This window comes from Mesoplodon mirus (genome assembly GCF_964341445.2).
Source record: "Mesoplodon mirus genome assembly, chromosome: 8".
NCBI classification, from domain to species: domain Eukaryota; kingdom Metazoa; phylum Chordata; class Mammalia; order Artiodactyla; family Ziphiidae; genus Mesoplodon; species Mesoplodon mirus.
This window is the reverse complement of record NC_138984.1, coordinates 83,791,576-83,810,357: the sequence shown is the minus strand read 5'-3', so window position 1 is coordinate 83,810,357 and position 18,782 is coordinate 83,791,576. Positions and strand designations below refer to the sequence as shown.

General features: G+C 42.3%; 1 protein-coding gene across 4 annotated transcripts in view; it reads right to left on the bottom strand.

The window, feature by feature from the left end:
* Positions 1 to 13,429, bottom strand: part of NOSTRIN (nitric oxide synthase trafficking) — a 59,697-nt gene extending 46,268 nt beyond the window's left edge. For 3 of the 4 annotated variants that reach the window (XM_082630366.1, XM_082630367.1, XM_082630369.1), the window contains exons 1-3: positions 13,333 to 13,411; positions 5,500 to 5,661; positions 3,603 to 3,688 (exon numbers count right to left, since the gene is read on the bottom strand). In XM_082630366.1, coding sequence (XP_082486492.1) covers positions 3,603 to 3,688; positions 5,500 to 5,613 — 200 coding nt within the window. In that variant the 5' untranslated portion in view covers positions 5,614 to 5,661; positions 13,333 to 13,411. Of the gene's footprint in view, positions 1 to 3,602; positions 3,689 to 5,499; positions 5,662 to 13,332 lie in introns of all 4 variants that reach the window. The other variant, XM_082630368.1, reaches the window with a different exon arrangement.
* Positions 13,430 to 18,782: the final 5,353 nt, after the last annotated feature.

The window sequence follows — 18,782 nt, the reverse complement described above, 5'->3', positions numbered from 1 at the left end:
CTATCACCACCAATTAGAACAAATGCAAGAAGGCAGCTGAGATTGGAAATAAAACATTATCTGGCCTCGAATCTTAATGGGGATGCAGTCCCTTGTAGCCACAAGCTAATACAGAAGTGTTAGGAGAACCACATTCCAATGTATTCTTAAGCAAGGTGTCTGGAATTGTTAATATACAACAATAGTAAAGACCCTGTTCTAATAATGTAGATGTAATAATAAGAAAATAAACCCTTAACTATCTTTATTTATTCATTCAATCTACAAGAATTTACTGAATGCATTTTATGTGGCAGGTATCCTTAAGCCCCATATGCCCCCTCACTAAATCTTTCATTATATTGGCCACTGGATTTGCCTTCATGATTTTCTGTCATGAACCTCAGTGGAAATGCCTGCTATATATATTCCAAGAGAACTCTTTTACTTGTATGATGGAGTTTCCATTAGTTGTCTATTGTCTAAGTAATATGATAGTTTCTTTTCAATAGTACTAGCTTTCTAGGCATTTTTCTAATACAAGGGAAAGGTATCATTGATTCATATGTAATAAGCCCATCTATTTAAGAGGAAAATAAGCCCAGTGCTCATACCCAGATAACTGGTGGGAAACAGCTTTTTATCTTTTGTATATCTGGGGAGCTAATTGCTGATTTTGCAGAATAGGGACAGTGAAGGCCAGTGTAATACCAGCTATGTTGTGGCCATTCTTCCTTTTGATATGGTAATTATGTTCTCAAAGCTCAAACACTTCATAGGAAGAGGTAAGTGACATCAGAATCACACCCCATGGGAAAGAAATGACCCAGTCCTGGCAAGGGAGGTGGCCTCAGCAAAGGCCAGCTGACACGTGGGAATACAGCTGGAAAAATCACAGTGTGCCGCATATTCATAGATGATTAGGGAGTTTGTGTCCATCAGAAAACAGTTCTCCCGAAACACCTAACTCTTTTAGTGTGGATGACATCCTTCAGGTAAACTACATGATCAAACAGCTGAGCAAAGGGAGGAGAGCTTCAAGCTCAAGTGTGAGGAGATATTGCCAAATGCACATTTATCAGGAATAAACATAAAGCAACTCACACAAGGCATCTTGGTTAAGAGGAAATGATTTAATTGTAAAAGGTTAGCTTTATACATTGTTCAGGAAAGCATCTATTATATAAACAACCTAATATCCAGCATAATTTTTTTGGTCTAGGTAAACCATTAGATCCCCTTTTTGTATTTATGCTATGCAGTTTTTATCCCAGAGATATGCATGTAATTTTGCTAACCAGTAGTACTCTTTAGATTCTCAAATTCTAAATTCTGCTCTATGAGGAGGTAAAACCATGAAGGGAGATATCTTTAGCTACCCAAGTGTTTCTCCTTCATTGGAGCTTGTTTGCCATTCTGGAATGTGTGGATGGAGAGTTTTGCATGTGAGTAGGTCCAGGGCGGATGGTAACCTAAGGAAGCAACTTCAAGAGAGACACAGGCAAGAAATGAAGGTTCTGACTGTATATAAAGTAGGTATGTCTGTGGCAAGGCGGAGATACAGAGTTACCTAGACAAGGGAAAAACAAGAGGGCCATTTTGGAGAAGTAATTCCCCCAAATTTATTCAGTCATTTGTTGAGTCTGTTTACCGGGCATTATTTATCACCTGCCTTCCATCTTCACAGCTCTCTACCAGGCATTAGTTTTGAACCTGAAGACACCAAATAATCAAGGTCCAGCCTACTGCAACCCAGGTCACTTGTATGGCTACTCTGTGTACAGATTCTTCTTGATCTGCAGGAGGGAGATGCTTTCTAATTTAGGTAATAGGTTGAACTTGTATAATAGTTAACTGGTTTTATTTTAAATAATTTCCTTTTAGATGGGTAAAAATATTTTCTTACAGAAAAAATTCCCTCCCAGATTGGTCCTCCCTCTTCTTTTCATAGAATTAAAACAATTTGGCTATTAAGATAGAAATAACTTATTAAAATATTTTTTCTTTTTGACTCCATTTGACAAACCTGGTTGTTTTCTTTATAAAAGCACATTTGGGGACGAATAATAACCTGCTGTATACCAAAAAAAATTAAATTAAATTAAAAAAATTAAAAAAAAACAAGGGCTTCACTGGTGGCGCAGTGGTCGAGAGTCCGCCTGCCGATGCAGGGGACACGGGTTCATGCCCCGGTACGGGAAGATCCCACATGCTGCGGAGTGGCTGGGCCCGTGAGCCATGGCCGCTGAGCCTGCACGTCCGGAGCCTGTGCTCCGCAACGGGAGAGGCCGCAGCAGTGGGAGGCCCGCGTACCACAAAAAAAAAAAAAAAAAAAAGCACATTTGGGGACTTCCCTGGTGGTCCAGCAGTTAAGACTTGCACTCCCAATACAGGGGGCCCAGGTTCGATCCCTAGTCAGGGAACTAGATCTCACATGCCACAACTAAAGATCCTGCACATGGCAACGAAGATCCCACACTGGGCAATGAAGATCCCGCGTGCCTGCAACTAAGGCCCGGCGCAGATAAATAAATAAATAAATAAACAAATAAATAAATATTAAAACAAAAAACAAAAGGTAATCCAAATTCTTTACAAGCATTCGTTATATAAATATAATTTTTTTTTAAAAAAAGTACATTTGAACTCTCCTGTATCTTTCCTTGGCCTCATTCATCAGTCCTGATAAAGCTAATGTTCTCCCTTGCTCTTGACCTACTAATACAGGATGCAATCAACTCAGGCATCTTTGTTCTTATGGTAAACACGCAATATTTTAAATTTGAAATGGGTTCCCTTGAAAGAATAAACAATCTTTTTTGAAGGTCTCTTTGGAGTTGTTTATTACAGAGCTTTCTGGACATAGGGAAATGGCCTAAGCACCCTTTATGGCCCCATTCAGTCTTCGTGGACTCTAATTTTAAGCAGGAATTTTTGTAACTTTCTTAACTGAGTTCAGTGTGTTCATTTCACCACAGTGAACAGCTTTACACGTGATCATATCTAGTATTAGGAGAAGATGATACTGTTGGGGATACATGTATATCTATAGCTGATTCACTTTGTTATAAAGCAGAAACTAACACACCATTGTAAAGCAATTGTACTCCAATAATGATGTTTAAAAAAAGCAAATAAAAAAAAGAGAGAGAAGATGATACTGAAAAAGGTGACTTTTCATTCATCCACGCATTCATTCAACAGACACTTACTAAAGAAGTCAAAAGGCCAGACTCTAAGAGCTCAGCATACAAAGATGAGTAAGACACAGCCACTACCCTCGCTAGGGAGACAGAAGTGTAAACGAATAATTGCCATCTGTGTGAGGAGCGCACTAATGGTGGTATACATTGGTACAATGGTGGGCCCCAGGAGAGGGTAGTGATCAGAAGGGACTTGGCTGAGCCTTCCCAAGCAGAATTACTTCCTGTTGTTTCCTGATTTTTACGGTGCCCCGATGATAAATGTGCAATAACAGAGAATCACTCTTCAAACCAATTTCTCAAGTACCAAAATATAACGCTGTGTTCTGGAAAGTAGGACAGCTGTAATCACTCCTCCACTTACATTGCTTGCTGCAATGAAAGAGGAAGAAATGCTTCGTGCAAACATGCATTTTGTACCTTTGCTGAAGAATGGATGTGATCTGCTTGCAGAAATCTTCTCCATTTTGAGAAAACTCCTTTAGGTTCTTGTATACTTTATTATACTGAAAGAGATGCACAGAAGGATTATGAGCACTTCCAAAGACTGAACTCCTATCAATTCAGAACGGCGCTGTAATGATGACTGTCATCGTAAATGATCATGCAGCTACAGGATGCACACCTTTTTTTTTTTTTTTTTTTTTTTGCGGTACGTGGGCCTCTCACTGCTGTGGCCTCTCCCGTTGCGGAGCACAGGCTCTGGACGCGCAGGCTCAGCAGGCATGGCTCACGGGCCCAGCCACTCCGCGGCATGTGGGATCTTCCCGGACCGGGGCACGAACCCGTGTCCCCTGAATCGGCAGGCGGACTCTCAACCACTGCGCCACCAGGGAAGCCCACAGAATGCACACCTTTTGGGTGAGTTCTTAAAATAAAGATGAAGTCTCTTCTGCGTGGATGTGAAAGATCCTGGAGAACTTTTCAAAAATAAAGCTGGTCTACCTGTCTCTTCCTAGGCCAAATGCAAACAATTCAACAGTGGGGTGCACTTGGATTCCTGTCACCCCTATTATTCCCAGGAAGGCTAAAAATACATTCTAAAATACACTGCATATTCCCTGAAAATTCCTAAATACTATCCCTGGACCTCATGACAAACCCTGAACCATTAAAGTGAGTACTTCTTGGCTGAGATAGAAAACGTAAGTGAATACTTTAGTAATAAAATTTCTCCTAGGCCCCTCTATGTCTCATTTAACTCTAGTAATAAGAATGTTATAATAGTGAGTTGAACATTTTGGTTGAACCAAACCTTATAAATTTATCTATATATGAATTTAGCCTGTAGACACAAAAATTCCATTCAAAAGATTTTGTCATGTGACTTAGAACGCCACAATGTTATTCTGAAAATTGTATTGGTAAGGCTAGACATTGATGACAATAGATTTTAAGTGCCCAGATGGAGAGGGCAAGTGTCAATTGATTCTGCTGCTTCCCTGACACAGAGTGGATGAGCGAGGTGATCAAGTCTCAAACACACTGTCTCAACGTTTCCATCTGGGAGATGCGATAGTCCATCACATTTTTCAAAATAAGATTGTGCACAAGAGGACGCAACTTCTGTGTAGACTGAGTGCCGTGTGGTGGCTCTTTGTTCATACAGTGAGCCAGCCTCTTCCAGACCTCAAATGTCTCAGGCATGCTGCTGGTCCCTTGTTGAGAAGGGGAAAGGGAAGGAAACTCATACTTCCTGAGCACCTACTATGGGGCAGGCACGTTCCCATTATATGAATCCTCAGAGCTGAGGCAACCTTTCAGCTATAGCACCTGCAGTAAGCAGCTAGCAGAGTAGTAAAAAGGACATAGGGCACAGAGGTAGAAAGACCTAAAGAAATGACCTAAGCCAGGTCCCTACCTTCAGGGGTGGAACCAACCAATAGGTAGGATGTAGAAACATAATCCTATAGATACCAAATCTTTTTCTCTTTATGCAGGAGTTTAACTTTCCCCTGAATTTAACACAGAAATCCATGGCAGGATTTGGTAGCCACACAATAGGAGCAAACAGCTTCATTGAAACTGTCCGGGATACAAAAACAACTGTGAGAGGTCAAAGCTCTTTAGAAGGACATTGTTAACTCCTGAAGCAAGGTTTGCAAAAATTCGGTGCCTATAGGCACCTGGATGAGGGAGGCGCAGGGTGGGGACAGTGAACTGGAGAGACAGCTTCCACAACAACTCTGGACCATGGACCAGCTTTTTTTGTGCAAAAAAGCTGAAATGAGGATTGGTATCTGAAACATAAGTTTTAAAATTTTGCAGCAAACAATTCACAAACTTTTAAACTCTTTGCCAAGCAAGCAAAACATACCTGTAGTGCAATCCAAATGTAGCCTCCGTCATGAAGAAATGATTCTCCTCTGAGGCATGAGAGTAAAATCACTATTGGGCAACCAAGCTTTCTCATTTTTATTTCCACAAACATAAGTTGTCATCTATGAATGATGTGATACTGTCAGGCCTCCTTCCTCCCCTTACAGGTACAATGGAAGAGTTTGGTAAGCATTTTTAAATTGTTTAGCTTTTTTGTTTATTCTTTTGTTACCTAAACACTTTCACTAAGTTGTCCCTTAAGGCTTTTATTTTCTTCCCATAACACCAAATAACATCCAGTAAAACATACCTAGGTATCATGAGAAGAAAATAGAGACACGTTTAGCAGGCATATGCCCCTGGAATAAAGTCATTTCTCAGCCCCTCTCACCCTTAGGTGTAGTAGCCATGTGACTAAATGCTTCCCAAAGAGGTATGGGTGAAAGTTTTGTGTTGGGTTTTAGTGAAAGTTCCTTCCTCCTTTTTCCTGAAACCTGGACTTAAAATGACAGCTGATGCCGTAAGGTGATCTTGAGGATGGATGCCACATGCTAAGATCTTAGATCAGAAAGCGAGAAAGAGCCTGGGTCCCTGATGCCCTGGGGGCCAGCGCAGAAGCCCCCAACTCTCTATTTTTGGACTTATTTTATGTATGAGAGAAATATAACAGTAGGCTTTTTTTTTTTTTTTTTTTTTTTTGCGTTACGCAGGCCTCTCACTGTTGTGGTCTCTCCCGTTGCGGAGCACAGGCTCCGGACGTGCAGGCTCAGCGGCCATGGCTCACGGGCCCAGCCGCTCCGCAGCATGTGGGATCCTCCCGGACCGGGGCACGAACCCGTGTCCCCTGCACCGGCAGGCGGACTCTCAACCACTGTGCCACCAGGGAAGCCCAGTAGGCTTTTTTAAAAGCCACTTTTATTTTGGGTTTTCTAAATATGCAGGTAAACATAGTTCTAACTCATACAAAGTCTTTTAACTTTTTTTTTTAAATTATGAAACATTTTTATGTTTTATAAATAAGAATGATACAAACAATAATTATGATACACATTATATTCTCACTACCTAAGTTACAGAGATGTTGACACTTTGCTTCTGCTCTTTTTAAATAACAATTTTTCCTTTTAATAATTTCTTTGACTATTATTGCACATTTGTTCTTCCGTATCAACATTTATCTAATTACAATTTTTAAAATCCCTGTTGAGATCCTAAGTGGAATCGCATTACATCTATATATCTCAATTTGAGGAAATTAACTTTTTTATGGTATTTAGACTTCCCACCCACGGGCATAGTAAGTCTTTTCATTTGTTCAAATCTTATTTCATGTTCAATAAAATTTTATGGTTTTCTTTATAGGTCCTGTAGCATTCTTATTTACTTAGAAATATCTCACAGTATTACACACTATTAAGCTATCTTTTAAAATAGTGTCTTACCTGTTTCTCTCTCCAGCTTACACCAAAACAGAAACAAAGACCCAACAAAAACATCAGGGGGCCATGTGCAAGACAGAAAGATTTGGATGCATGCTTGCAAAGTGAATTTTTCTGTTAAACACTGTAAGGCTGGGGCTGGGAGAAGACAAAGCAGAGAGTTGGATGGAAGGATGCCTTCCGAGCAGCAGAGAGAAGAAACTCCCATCAGGAAAACTAGGAGGGGAGGTAAGGGACTCTGAGATGAGCTGTCTTAGGACATGCACCCCCATCAGCCCACCATCACCAGAAGAGGCGATTTGTATCCAATAGTCCTGGGGAAAGAATAGGGTGCCTCAGATACCATGTATGAGGATGAGGACAGGTAGGGGAAAACTTGCCCCTAACCAAAGTGGAAATGAGCAGAACCAGTTGAGAATTTTTCCCTGTCCTGGGGCTGCAGGGGCTACTGCATTTCCCAAACTTATCAAGCCATCAAAACTCTCCAAGACACATTTTTAAAATACTATCTCCACAGGACTAGTTCTAGGAAGCCAGAAAGCCTGGAAAGTTTATAAACCAATGATTCAAAACTCGATTGCTTTTAAAGGAGAGTGGGTGAGCTGTGGCAGTATGGAGACCGCCTGTCTTTCCCTAAGGCATTCAGATTCAACTTTTTAAAGCAAGAATCTGCTCAAACCATCTTATGGCATCAGTTGCCCCTGGGGCTCCCAGTTTTGGATTTTGGAAGGATTTTCCTGTCATTTAATAGGCTAGTACTTCCTAACTTCCTAATTTTTTTTCACATCATGGTATACATGGAAAATGATATTTGTACTGGAACAATGTGATAAATGGACAAAGTTGTTCAAGGTAGAGGCAACTGGCCCATGAGCTCAGCCCCCCAGCTACACCCCGCCTGTAACTCATCCCCCAGACCCTTGGGCACTTGTGTGCCCAGGTACACACAAGTCAGGAAGTTCTTCAATACATTATGTTGTTGTTAACTCAATGATCAGATAAGAATGGGACGTTCTGCTTATTACAGCAATGGGGAGAATCTTTATCGTTGACTCTACATATAATATACTGGACACTCCATGACAAACCCTGATCCAGACTGAGACAAAGGTGACATCAATAAATAAAAGAGTGACTAAAAATAGTTCCATTATTTCAGCATAACCCCTTTTTTTTAGATTCAATGATTCTGTGCCTTTCATCTTGTACCATCTACTCAGACTTGAAGACAAAAGCTGTCTTGCAAAAGCAGACTTGCATAAACGTCAAAGCAGACCCCAGAGACCATCTCATCCAGTGCGTGTGTGTGTGTGTGTGTGTGTGTGCAATCAGAAAATCTTAGAACTTATCTGCTTTGAGGGGATGAAGTCTCTTGACGTTGGCTTTGGCTCTCCTTCTCCTCTCCCATCTTTCTTCCCCACCCCACTCTCACCCAGCACAGGGGTCTCTGAAGGGATTCCATGGAGCACAGTTTGGAAACCACTAAAGTCCAATCCTCTTATTTTATAGTTAAGGCCGAAACAGCAAAAGATAACCTCATTAGTTAGAGACAGAACTGTGATTAGAAATGTTAAGTGAGCAAATCAACTAGAGAATCTATTAGAAATAGATATATTTATAAATAGCTAATGAGTATAATCACACTAAGTGTACTCAGAGTGGTATTACCTTTCAGTATTATGAGCAGTGCAGATCGCTCACCAATGTCATCAACCAGCACAGAAGGCTTTGCTCTACTCAGAGTCATGGAAGATGAATTTTTCCTGTTTTTTTTTCCCACCTACTGAGCTTTTGAATACCCCACCCCCTACCAAATATTCATTCCAGGAAAGAACCTACTGTTGATCTTACATCTACTTTTTTTTTTTTTTTTTGCGGTACGCGGGCCTCTCACTGTTGTGGCCTCTCCCGTTGTGGAGCACAGGCTCCGGACACGCAGGCTCAGCGGCCATGGCTCACGGGCCCAGCCACTCCGTGGCATGTGGGATCTTCCCGGACCGGGACACGAACCCGTGTCCCCTGCATTGGCAGGGGGACTCTCAACCACTGTGCCACCAGGGAAGCCCTTACATCTCCATTTGAATTTATATTAACATGCTGCTTTTCCCTAAGGTCATTAAGTACTAGGAAAAAACGACATGGTTTTTTTTCCCCTGATAAAGGGATTGCAGGCTGGTGGAGAAATATGTGGGATCTTTCTGAGCACCTAAAAATCCCTTCAGGTAGATAACTAATGTACACAGACATGTCCCATTCTGCCATTAAGAAAATGCTTCTGCCCAGCACTTATAAGCAAATTCTGTCAGATAAATATTATCGTTATGAAAAAACTTAGTAACCTAGGCAATTGGCACATGAAATGATTAGACAGATGTCTTGTGAACAACAAAAAATTCACTTTATCAACCTTGGTCTAGCTGCTCTTTCTGACTTTCCATGATTTGAATGATTAAGAAGGTTAAATTCAATTACTCTAGAAAAATCCATTTTCATTCTAGGTGCAAGTATGAAAAGTTTGCTTTTTTTTTTTTTTGGTGGGCGGGGAGTAATGATGATCTTCATAGTGTTAAACAAACCATGATATTCTACTTAAAGTTAATCAAATAAGCTTTTGTTGGATGCCTTTCACATGCCAGGCACTGTGCTACTGATTTCCTGTGGTGTACTATGTCTAAGTACTGCTTTTGTAAACTAAGAAATTGTATTTATTAGGCACCTGGGTAATATGTAGAATCTCCATGGCAGGCTGTCATAGATTGTGAGATACATTACATAGTCTACTTCATCCTCTCCTCCTCTTACTTTACAGATGAGGAAACAGAGGCCCACAAAGTGTGAAATGGCACATCACACATCTCACTGATGCACCCTGGGGATGCTGTGGGCCGACATCCACGCCAGACCCAAGCTGCCTCCTTATCTCTGCAGTGTCCCAGAACCCCTCAGGAGCCATGGACCATTGCCCCAGTATCTTTTATATTAGTGTCAGTTAATATCCTCTGACCCAGGCTGAGCCGCTGAAATGGGATGCTCAGGTTGGCGTCTGAACCAGGCTGAAGGAGCAGCCCCACAGTACTGTTTCAACAGCTGACGAAGTTAAGAGAAGAGGCTGACTATGTGGACCCAGGGAAGCCTGCTTTGACAGGTCCCTACCTGGATACTGAAGGAGTGAGTAAAAGCAAAACCTTGGTTATAGTTAATTATTTGCCCTTGATTTCTATGGCGTTGTTTCTTAGGAAGGTGCTATTTTTTTTTTTTCATGATTAGATTATTTCATTTGGAGATAAGCTGATCCTGTCTCCTTGCACATGGATTTGTAAATGATTTCCTTTGGTATATTTTGAGGATTAGAAGCTAAGCTCACAGGCATTAAGGCATCAAGGCCCAGAGCCAATTCTTCTCTTTTTCAAAAAGAGAACTTTAAAAAATCTCCTTCAAATAAGTTCTGACTTTCTCAAGATTAGTTAAAAGTCCTACACAGCATTCAAGCAATCTGTGTGCTACCCTGGTGACTGATAATTTGTGCATAGACACTAACCCAGCTCTTTGAGGTAGAATGGCCCAGCTATCAGCTTATCTTGCTCATTGGAGCATGACCTAAAAGAAGAGGCTTTTAAATTTTTTCTGGAGTCTGGTGAGACCTATTTTATGCAGAAAAATATTTTCAAATGCATAAAACAAAATAACAGGATTATAAAGGAAACTAATTATATTGATATATGTTTTATAAAATATAATTTTAAATCATATTTTATATGCTTTTTAATTAACATACTAAATAATGAGTCTTAAGAATTACCCAAATTTCTAAGTCACACTGAGTGTGAGTAAATAGTATTTCTAGATATCTTTAAACAAATGTAATGTTATATAAAAATATGTGATTTTTATTAGTTACAAAGTCACAGACACTGCAGTTGTACTAGGACTTGCTGCTTATATTCAAAATTGGAGGAAATTCTAAATTGCAGTTAGAAACTAACACAAATAAATAGGTCATGCTTTTCCCATCGAAGGTCACACAAACCACTGTTTCCATATGTGGATCCACTGGGGTAGACCAAGTTAAGAACTGTAGCTAAGCTAAGGCTTTATGAATTAGTTGTGTTCCATGTAACCCTAGGGACTCATGAAATGGAATATTTTGCAGAAAGTTAAAGCTTTGCGTTCTTTTTGGTTTTTTCATGAAACTACTTGTTTCGTGAAGCATTCTTTTGCAGTCCACTCCCTTGTTTTATTCTGTTGCCAAATTGCAGCCTCATCTTCACACAGCCTTGTTGCCCAAGCGCAAACTAGGACTGCACCAGGAAATCAACTTGAACACTTGCTGAAGATGAAACAATTGCAAATAAATAAAGATTCTGTGACTTCAGAGGATTCAGAAACCCTGGCTGAAGGAATAGCCTCCCGCTCTCGACTACGTTTGGTGGTAGTGGGCCCAGAAGGATGACTTTCAAGTTTGGAGACAAGGACAGGAGTCCTTGGGGCAATAGTTCAGCATAGGGAAAAGTACTCCACATGTCAGGAAGGGAGCATTAAGCTGACATAGAGATATGGTGATGGGTTGTCTTGGGAGCTGCTCAAAGGAAATATTTCTCCTAGTTCCAGGTCTGAAGTCAGCCTTAGAAAGGGATATTAGGCTTTTGGTTTTTAGTTTCTGTTTTTGTTTTAACTTATCCTGGCTTCAGTTTTCCTCTCCACTATCTCACTCTTCCCTTGGTCTTGATTTCTTCTTTGGTGACCGTTGGTGCCTAGGTTTTGCTTCCACTTATCCCATCCCCGTCCCACTCACCCACCTTATACAAAAACATTATTGCTAACCTATCAGGAGAAAGGAGAGGAGTCAACATTTTAGTAAGGGAGCAAATGCAAGGAGTGAAAAATAAACAAACAACAAATCCATAAACGAGAAAAGACTTTTTGAAAAGTTATCTGTTAGCTTACCAATAGAGACAAGATTGGGGCAGAAAAAATCAAAGGGAGGAGGTTTCGCCCTTAAAATTTGTATACAACCATATTGTTGGATTTTTTTTTTTTTACCTTAGACACATGTTACTATTGTGTGCTGTTTTTTTTTTTTTTACGATTTTTAAAAATATTTATTTATTTATTTATTTATTTTGGTTGCACCAGGTCTTAGTTGCGGCAGGCAGACTTTTTTTTTTTTTTACAAGACATAAATAAACTGACACCAAGCATTGTAAATGGATGACCACAACAAAAGCAACAATGATTGCAATTACCAAACACGAAACACACTCCCACTGTGTCATAATATTGACATTCAGTCCAGTAATCCCCCACGGTAACAGCTCCTTTACTTTGCAGTGAAAATTGATTTGTATATTTTTTGCCTCTGAGGCTATTGCGTTTTTAAAAAGTAAAAGTAGGCAGAGCCTGCTACTACACTGTCATTATTAATATCACTAGCCACCATGACTTTATCTCATTTAGCTCGTCTGATTCCTGAACTCATTCTGTGGGATGGTGGATACAGTTTCATCTTTGCTAAGCCTGTGCTTTCCACATCCACTGAATAAACACAAACGAAACCAATAATTCTCTGTTGATCTTTTTCTTTATGGTTTTATGGCAGCCCCTGTTTATCTGCTTCTCCACGTTTTTTTGTTTGTTTGTTTTTTAATAAAATACTTGAAGGGTGAATGCAACCCCTTGCTTCTGATGTCACCAGTTTTAGTTTTTTGGCACCATTTCTTGGGATAACACACTGACAATCTTTGATTACTTTATTTCCTCCCGCCTCCACCCTTTCTTTTAATTGCTCCTCATTTCCTAAATTACATCTCTGCTCTTGCAGCTAACACCTCACAACTTGACCAAACTTCTATTTTTGGTACCGCTCCCAGGATTGAAACAAACACATTGGTAAATGTGTCCGAGGACCACCGCAGGGCAGACAGAGTGCGGAGTCTGTACTTCCTCCCTCGGCCCTTGCAGTTCTGGGCTGTAAATGATATGGGAAAATATGCAAAACCCTTGCATCCTGACTTCATTCCCAGAGCCCCAAACTAGCTGCAGACATTCTGAGCATTTGTGTGTCTACAGCACGCACGATATTGGCACCACTGGCATATATTGGAAGAATGTTTCCCAAACAGCCACCATCTGCTGCAAATACAATGCTACATACACTCAAAGTTTTTTCAAGAATATGAGAATAAAAGATGACAGTTACCTGCCCTGTCATTTGCTAGAAGGAGCTCTGTTTTAAATTGAACCAAAGAAAAACCACAGACTTTTGTACCAGTGCCAATATCTAAACATGTTTGGTTTCTGAGCGTCCCAAATTTCTTAAGTTCAAATCCATTACTACATAAATCTACTCCTCAGCCGCCCTCTCACACACAGGCAAACCACACTGAGCTACTCACCGAACAATCTGTCAGTGGGTCCCTCATGGTGAAATGTTTGCTTCAGTCCTTTTAGCTATGCTCCGGCATTCAGGATGCTGCACCAAAGATTGGGTGTGTCCTGGACTTCCGGGATTCAAAGGGCCTAGAGTACGTCAGTCCTTGTCAAACACCCCAAGGAGGAAGTCCCAGCCCTGGACTTTAATCCCGTTTGTTTTCTGAAGAAGCAAAGAATGGCTCCGGGTCAAGAGAGCTGGAGTGAGATGGTGAAAATGACTCCTGTAAATACTTAGGGGTCAGAATACTGTGTCCTGAACTGCGTGGCCTTGAAAGAAAGCCCAGAGGTTATAAAGCGTTCCTGGTAACTCAGTCACTCAGGGCTGAGAGTAGAGGGATTCTCTCAGCTTGCCATATTCACCTTGTTTTTATTTTCTGTATTTTCAGTTGCTGTGACACACTGGGGTCTTTTGGGTTGGGGAGGAGGGACTGCTCCTTCCAGGGTTAGCTAATTCCTAGAGATAGTAGACAACTAACTTATAAGCATGGCTTTGATATGCAATCCAACCATCCAGAGCTCAGACCCCCAATCACTTCCCTTATCTACCTCTCACACACCAAGCCAATAGTCCACCTGCCCCAAATCACCCCAGGGCCAAGGTACCAAACAATTAAGACCACCCCTATATAACCATGACCATAATGGAAAACGTCCAGAAAAGGCTGTCAGGGAGCAGGCATACATTAACTACCTTGAGGGGCCTAACACAACACAACCCTCACTACTATCCCAAGGGGACCAAGAAGCTAAGCTATCAAGTCAAGCAGGATTGTTCTATGTTCAACCTCATTTTAATTTTATTTTTATTTTATTTTATTTTATTTTATTTTTGTGGTACGCGGGCCTCTCACTGCTGTGGCCTCTCCCCTTGCAGAGCACAGGCTCCGGACACGCAGGCTCAGCGGCCATGGCCCACGGGTCCAGCCGCTCCGCGGCATGTGGGATCCTCCCGGACCGGGGCACGAACCCATGTCCCCTGCACCGGCAGGCGGACTCTCAACCACTGCGCCACCAGGGAAGCCCTCAACCTCATTTTAAAAAATCACTCAAAAGGATAAACAAAACCAGAAATCAGCCATCAGCAACTTATTTTTTATTGCTTTCTCTGCACCTGTGGCCCAGGGGTCCATCCTGAGATTTCCAGCTAATGGCCTGTTGCCTTGTGACAGCTGGTCTGTGGGCAGCTTTGCTCTGACTGGCAGATAGATAGGTTCCCAGCCCAGAAGGAGCTCCATCCACACAGCCCAGGGGAACACTCCAGAGCTGCCCAGGTGACTCAGACTCCACCCATTTGCCCTTGATGTGCAAGTTCCATTCACAGTCCCTGGAAATAACACATGAAGAGGGAGAGACAACGAGGGAGGAGGACTTGCCCTATAATCTCAGAGAGGTCCTTAGTTAGGGACCACCATTCACACACTTAACAAGGTTCTCCCCGAGCTTCTGCAAAGGAGCGTTATCACTGTAGGTTACCACATGGAGCCGTAGCTATCGCAGGGCTAGAATTAGACCAGGCACCCGTCATACTGAAAGAGTTTTAAGACAGATTGTAAAGTGAGGTTAGTAATATGTCACTCCAGATATGTCCCACTGGAGGGCTTCCTTGCCTTCAGAGATGGTAGTTAGACTTGGCTGGTGCCTTGGATCCAGGGCCTGGGGCAGCTCCGTGTCTTCCTCCAATTCCTGCTGCGCTTGGTCTCAGATCAGGCCCAACTCAGTTCAGAATGGGGAGACTGGCCTCCCTTGCCAACCCCACAAGAAATGCCATCACACCAAGCTTACCGTGGTCTCTGTGGCCCTCTGGGAGGTTGGTAGGACATGCTCACACCCATACTCCTCATGTGTGTCTCTCCCAGCAGGCTAACTAACTTTCCCTTAGTCCTCTTGGAGAAATTAAAGTATCTCCATCTTACTACAGTATTCCTCCCACAGACTGTTGTACAGGCAGCAGGGTGTCCTGGCTGAATTTATACTGAGAATCAGAGTTTGGCTATTTGTTGAGCTTCTCAGAAGGGTGTTGGAATCTGCAACAAAACCTTGATTTTGGAGGTTAGAAAGAGGGCTGTATCAGTCATCTCTTGTCACAGTAATGCTGTGTAATAAACAGAAAACTCAGTGGCTTCACATGACTTTATTTAGTTCGCAAGTGTGTGGTTTAGTTGGGTGATTCTTTGGGTCTCCCTGGCCCTACTCTTGCAAAAGCAGGTCATCTACAAATGTCTCTTGATCTTGGCAGGGCAGCTCTTCTGGGCCCTGCTTGTTGGGTGGCTGGCTGTGAGCTGAGGCGAGGCTTCCTCAGCCTGAAATCTAAGCCAGGCTGTTCTAGGGCATGTTGAGGAACCAAGAGAGTGAATGGAAGTGCTCAGGCCTCTCGAGGTGCAGGCGTGGAACCGACACACCATCACCTCGGCCCCATTCAACTGACCAAAGCCAGTCACAGGCCAGCCCAAATTCAAGGGGCTGTGGGAGATTCCAGTCCTTAATGGAAGGGGCTGAGTGTTTCATTGCAAAGGGCCCACACACAGAAAGGGGCAGAGAATTGGGATTTGTTTTACATTCAACCCACCACAATGGTCAGTTAATATTTGTTCTTCAGTGACTCGAGAGATAAAGCAGATAGGACACTGGAGGGGGACGGCTGAAGTATGTCAGCCTTTCCCTTTCTTCAATTCAGCCTCAGGGGACCTGTCTGGAACTTCAGCAGAGATTGAGGTCAGGAAGAGAAATGAGGGGAGTTAAGTTCACGACAGACTCTAGACACAGATTTGGAGATAGGGTCATTCTCCCCTCTGACCCCGCATCCCATCTTACACATACTCTGCCACGCACACCTCCCCCAATGTGGAGGGTAGGGGTGGGACGAAGTAGCAGAGCAGGTTCTCCAAGGCGGCTGCAGCACCTGAGGTTGTGGCTGGTGAGGCACCTTGGCAAGGAGGTTTGTCCTTGAGCATATGAGAATCCCCAATCTCTGACCCCCAGAAATGGCCCAGGGAGACTGGGAGGAGGAAGCTGAGTTCCTGTGTGAGCAAAAGGGGGAAGAGCTTATAGTTCTGGAATTGATATTAACATCACCTCGTTTGTATCTACAGGTTGATGAGAACTATATATAATGAAGCATCTCAAAGAACGTACACTACACTTCTTTCAAAAGGTTGGTGCCCAAGGCATCCTTTTGAGTTCTCTCACTTCAGGTTTGTCTCTGGCCATACGTTCCCGGCTTGCACTCATTCTCTGGCTTCTTTCCAGTCCAGGCCTCCAGCGTGACCTACCGTCCGATCACTCGGATCCTCGTCTTCCTGCTTCCTTTCCCTGTGTGCGCTCAGCATTTGCCTGCTGTCATGGCCTCTCTGCAGAAAGAAAACCTGCAGCAGACTGATCTCGAAGACACTCTACTGCATCCGACCCACCCCTTTGTGTGCTTCCGCCAAAGAGGACGTTCCGCCAAAGAGGACACATCTGCTGAGTGTCTGTAAGCGGATGTTGGCGCCAGTAAGTTAGTAAGAAGGACTCCAAATGTAACAGAGGTTAAGGGCAGTTCAAAACTTGCCTTGAAGTTTCTTTAGTAGCCAAAGCATGCAAAGAATTGGAAATGGCGCAAACATCCACCAGTAGGGACCTGCTTAAATAACTTATGGTAATATGGGCTCACATTTAGAGGACTTACCATGTGTCAATATGTAATATTTGTAAAGATATTCTAAGTGCTTTGCAAATATTAACTTTTAAAATCATCATAGCAATCATTTGAGATACATCTGTATAGATCCTTATAATACTCATAGGAAAACTGAGGCACAAGATGGTTAAGTGACTTACCTAAGGTCACATAGTTAGGAGTGAGAGAGCTGGGATTTATCTAACTCCAGTGCTTCCGTGTTTCATAACTATGCTGCACTGCCACTCAACCTGGATGTTGGGAAAAAACAGATCCAAAAAATGAGGATAGAATATAAAATATTTAGTTGTATATACTTAGAAACAGGCTGCAAAAGAATGAGTATGAGTGTAGTTTGGTACCTATATAAGAAAAAATATCCAGGCAGATATACACCAGGCAGACAATAGTATATCTCTGAAGGATGGGACTCTGGAGGACTCTTCCTTTCTGGGTCATACATTTCTATATAATTTTAACATTTGAAACAAACATGTATTGCTTTAAAAAACAAACAAGACAAATAACACTTTTTTAAAAGGATAACAGTTATGCTAACTTTAATCTTTTAAAAAGTTAGAACTAATAAGTGAAATGGTGACGGCAGGCTTTGTTAGTCCATATCTCCAGGACTTTGCATAACGCTCGTTCCTTCTACCTAGAATTCCTTCTACTTTATGTGGCCTTCGTGGGCTTTCATTCATCTCCAAAGTCCACCTTGTGTCATTTTCCCCAGACACAGTACACTCTTGCCTTTGTACTACTGTTATCCATGGCTTGCCCTTCTTTTGATTCATTTACCCCATTGTGTCGCGATTATTCGTTTCATGGTCTGCCTCCCACTCTACTCAGTGAACTCTTTATATAAAGTATGTGGAGCAAAGTAAATGTCCATTAAATAATTGTTTTCACTTAATTGAATTCAACTCTGAGAAAGTGGCCCGGGTAGCTAGTTCCTCTCATCCACAAGACGGAGAATGTTGCTTATGGGTAGGCCTATATCCTCAGCTCTTGGGAAGTAGAGTTCAAAACACTGAGAGCAAAGATAAGTATGACCGGGCAGGAACTCTAAAATGGGAAATGGTCCAAATGCCCTTGGGAGACTCCACTGCTCTGATTAAAAATGGCCTTGACAAGCAGGAAACTGGGAAGGAATCAGAAGAATCCCAAGGGGCCACTTAGAGAGCCTTCTTGGAGAATTGTCGGTTAAAAATATATAAACATAGGAGATAAGAAGAGTCTTGGGACCAAGGATAAAATCAAAGGGTGGCCTAATGCTAAGAATAAATTTAAGAAAGTTGGAGTCCAAAATAAGCCAAGTTCTGCAAAGTGTGCCAAGAACATCTGAGATAATTTTTACCATATCTACAGCAAGAAGAATGTAAAGGGACAGCATCTGGGCTTGGGGCTGCTGGCCTCTGTTTCTGATGACAGAGTAAGCAGGAGTACTTGGTCAGGTTGCTGGGCTCCAGGGGTTAGAGGGTCAGGCAGAGAGGCTGGCCACCAGCGTGCCACATCTTCACTGTGCCTTCACACATCCTGCTTCTGAATCCTGGACGAAGCCCCCGCTCCCTGGACTGTTTGAGCTGACAGAGGACCAGTACCATCACTGCAGCCATTCTAAGCACGTGAGAGCCACGGACAGTGTTTACAAGACATGACATCACTTCCACCAATCACCCCCAGAGGGAACTATAGAAGCAATCTCATTCTGACTAAACAACGTTTTATTTTTAGTCTCTGGTTGCTGCAGTGATT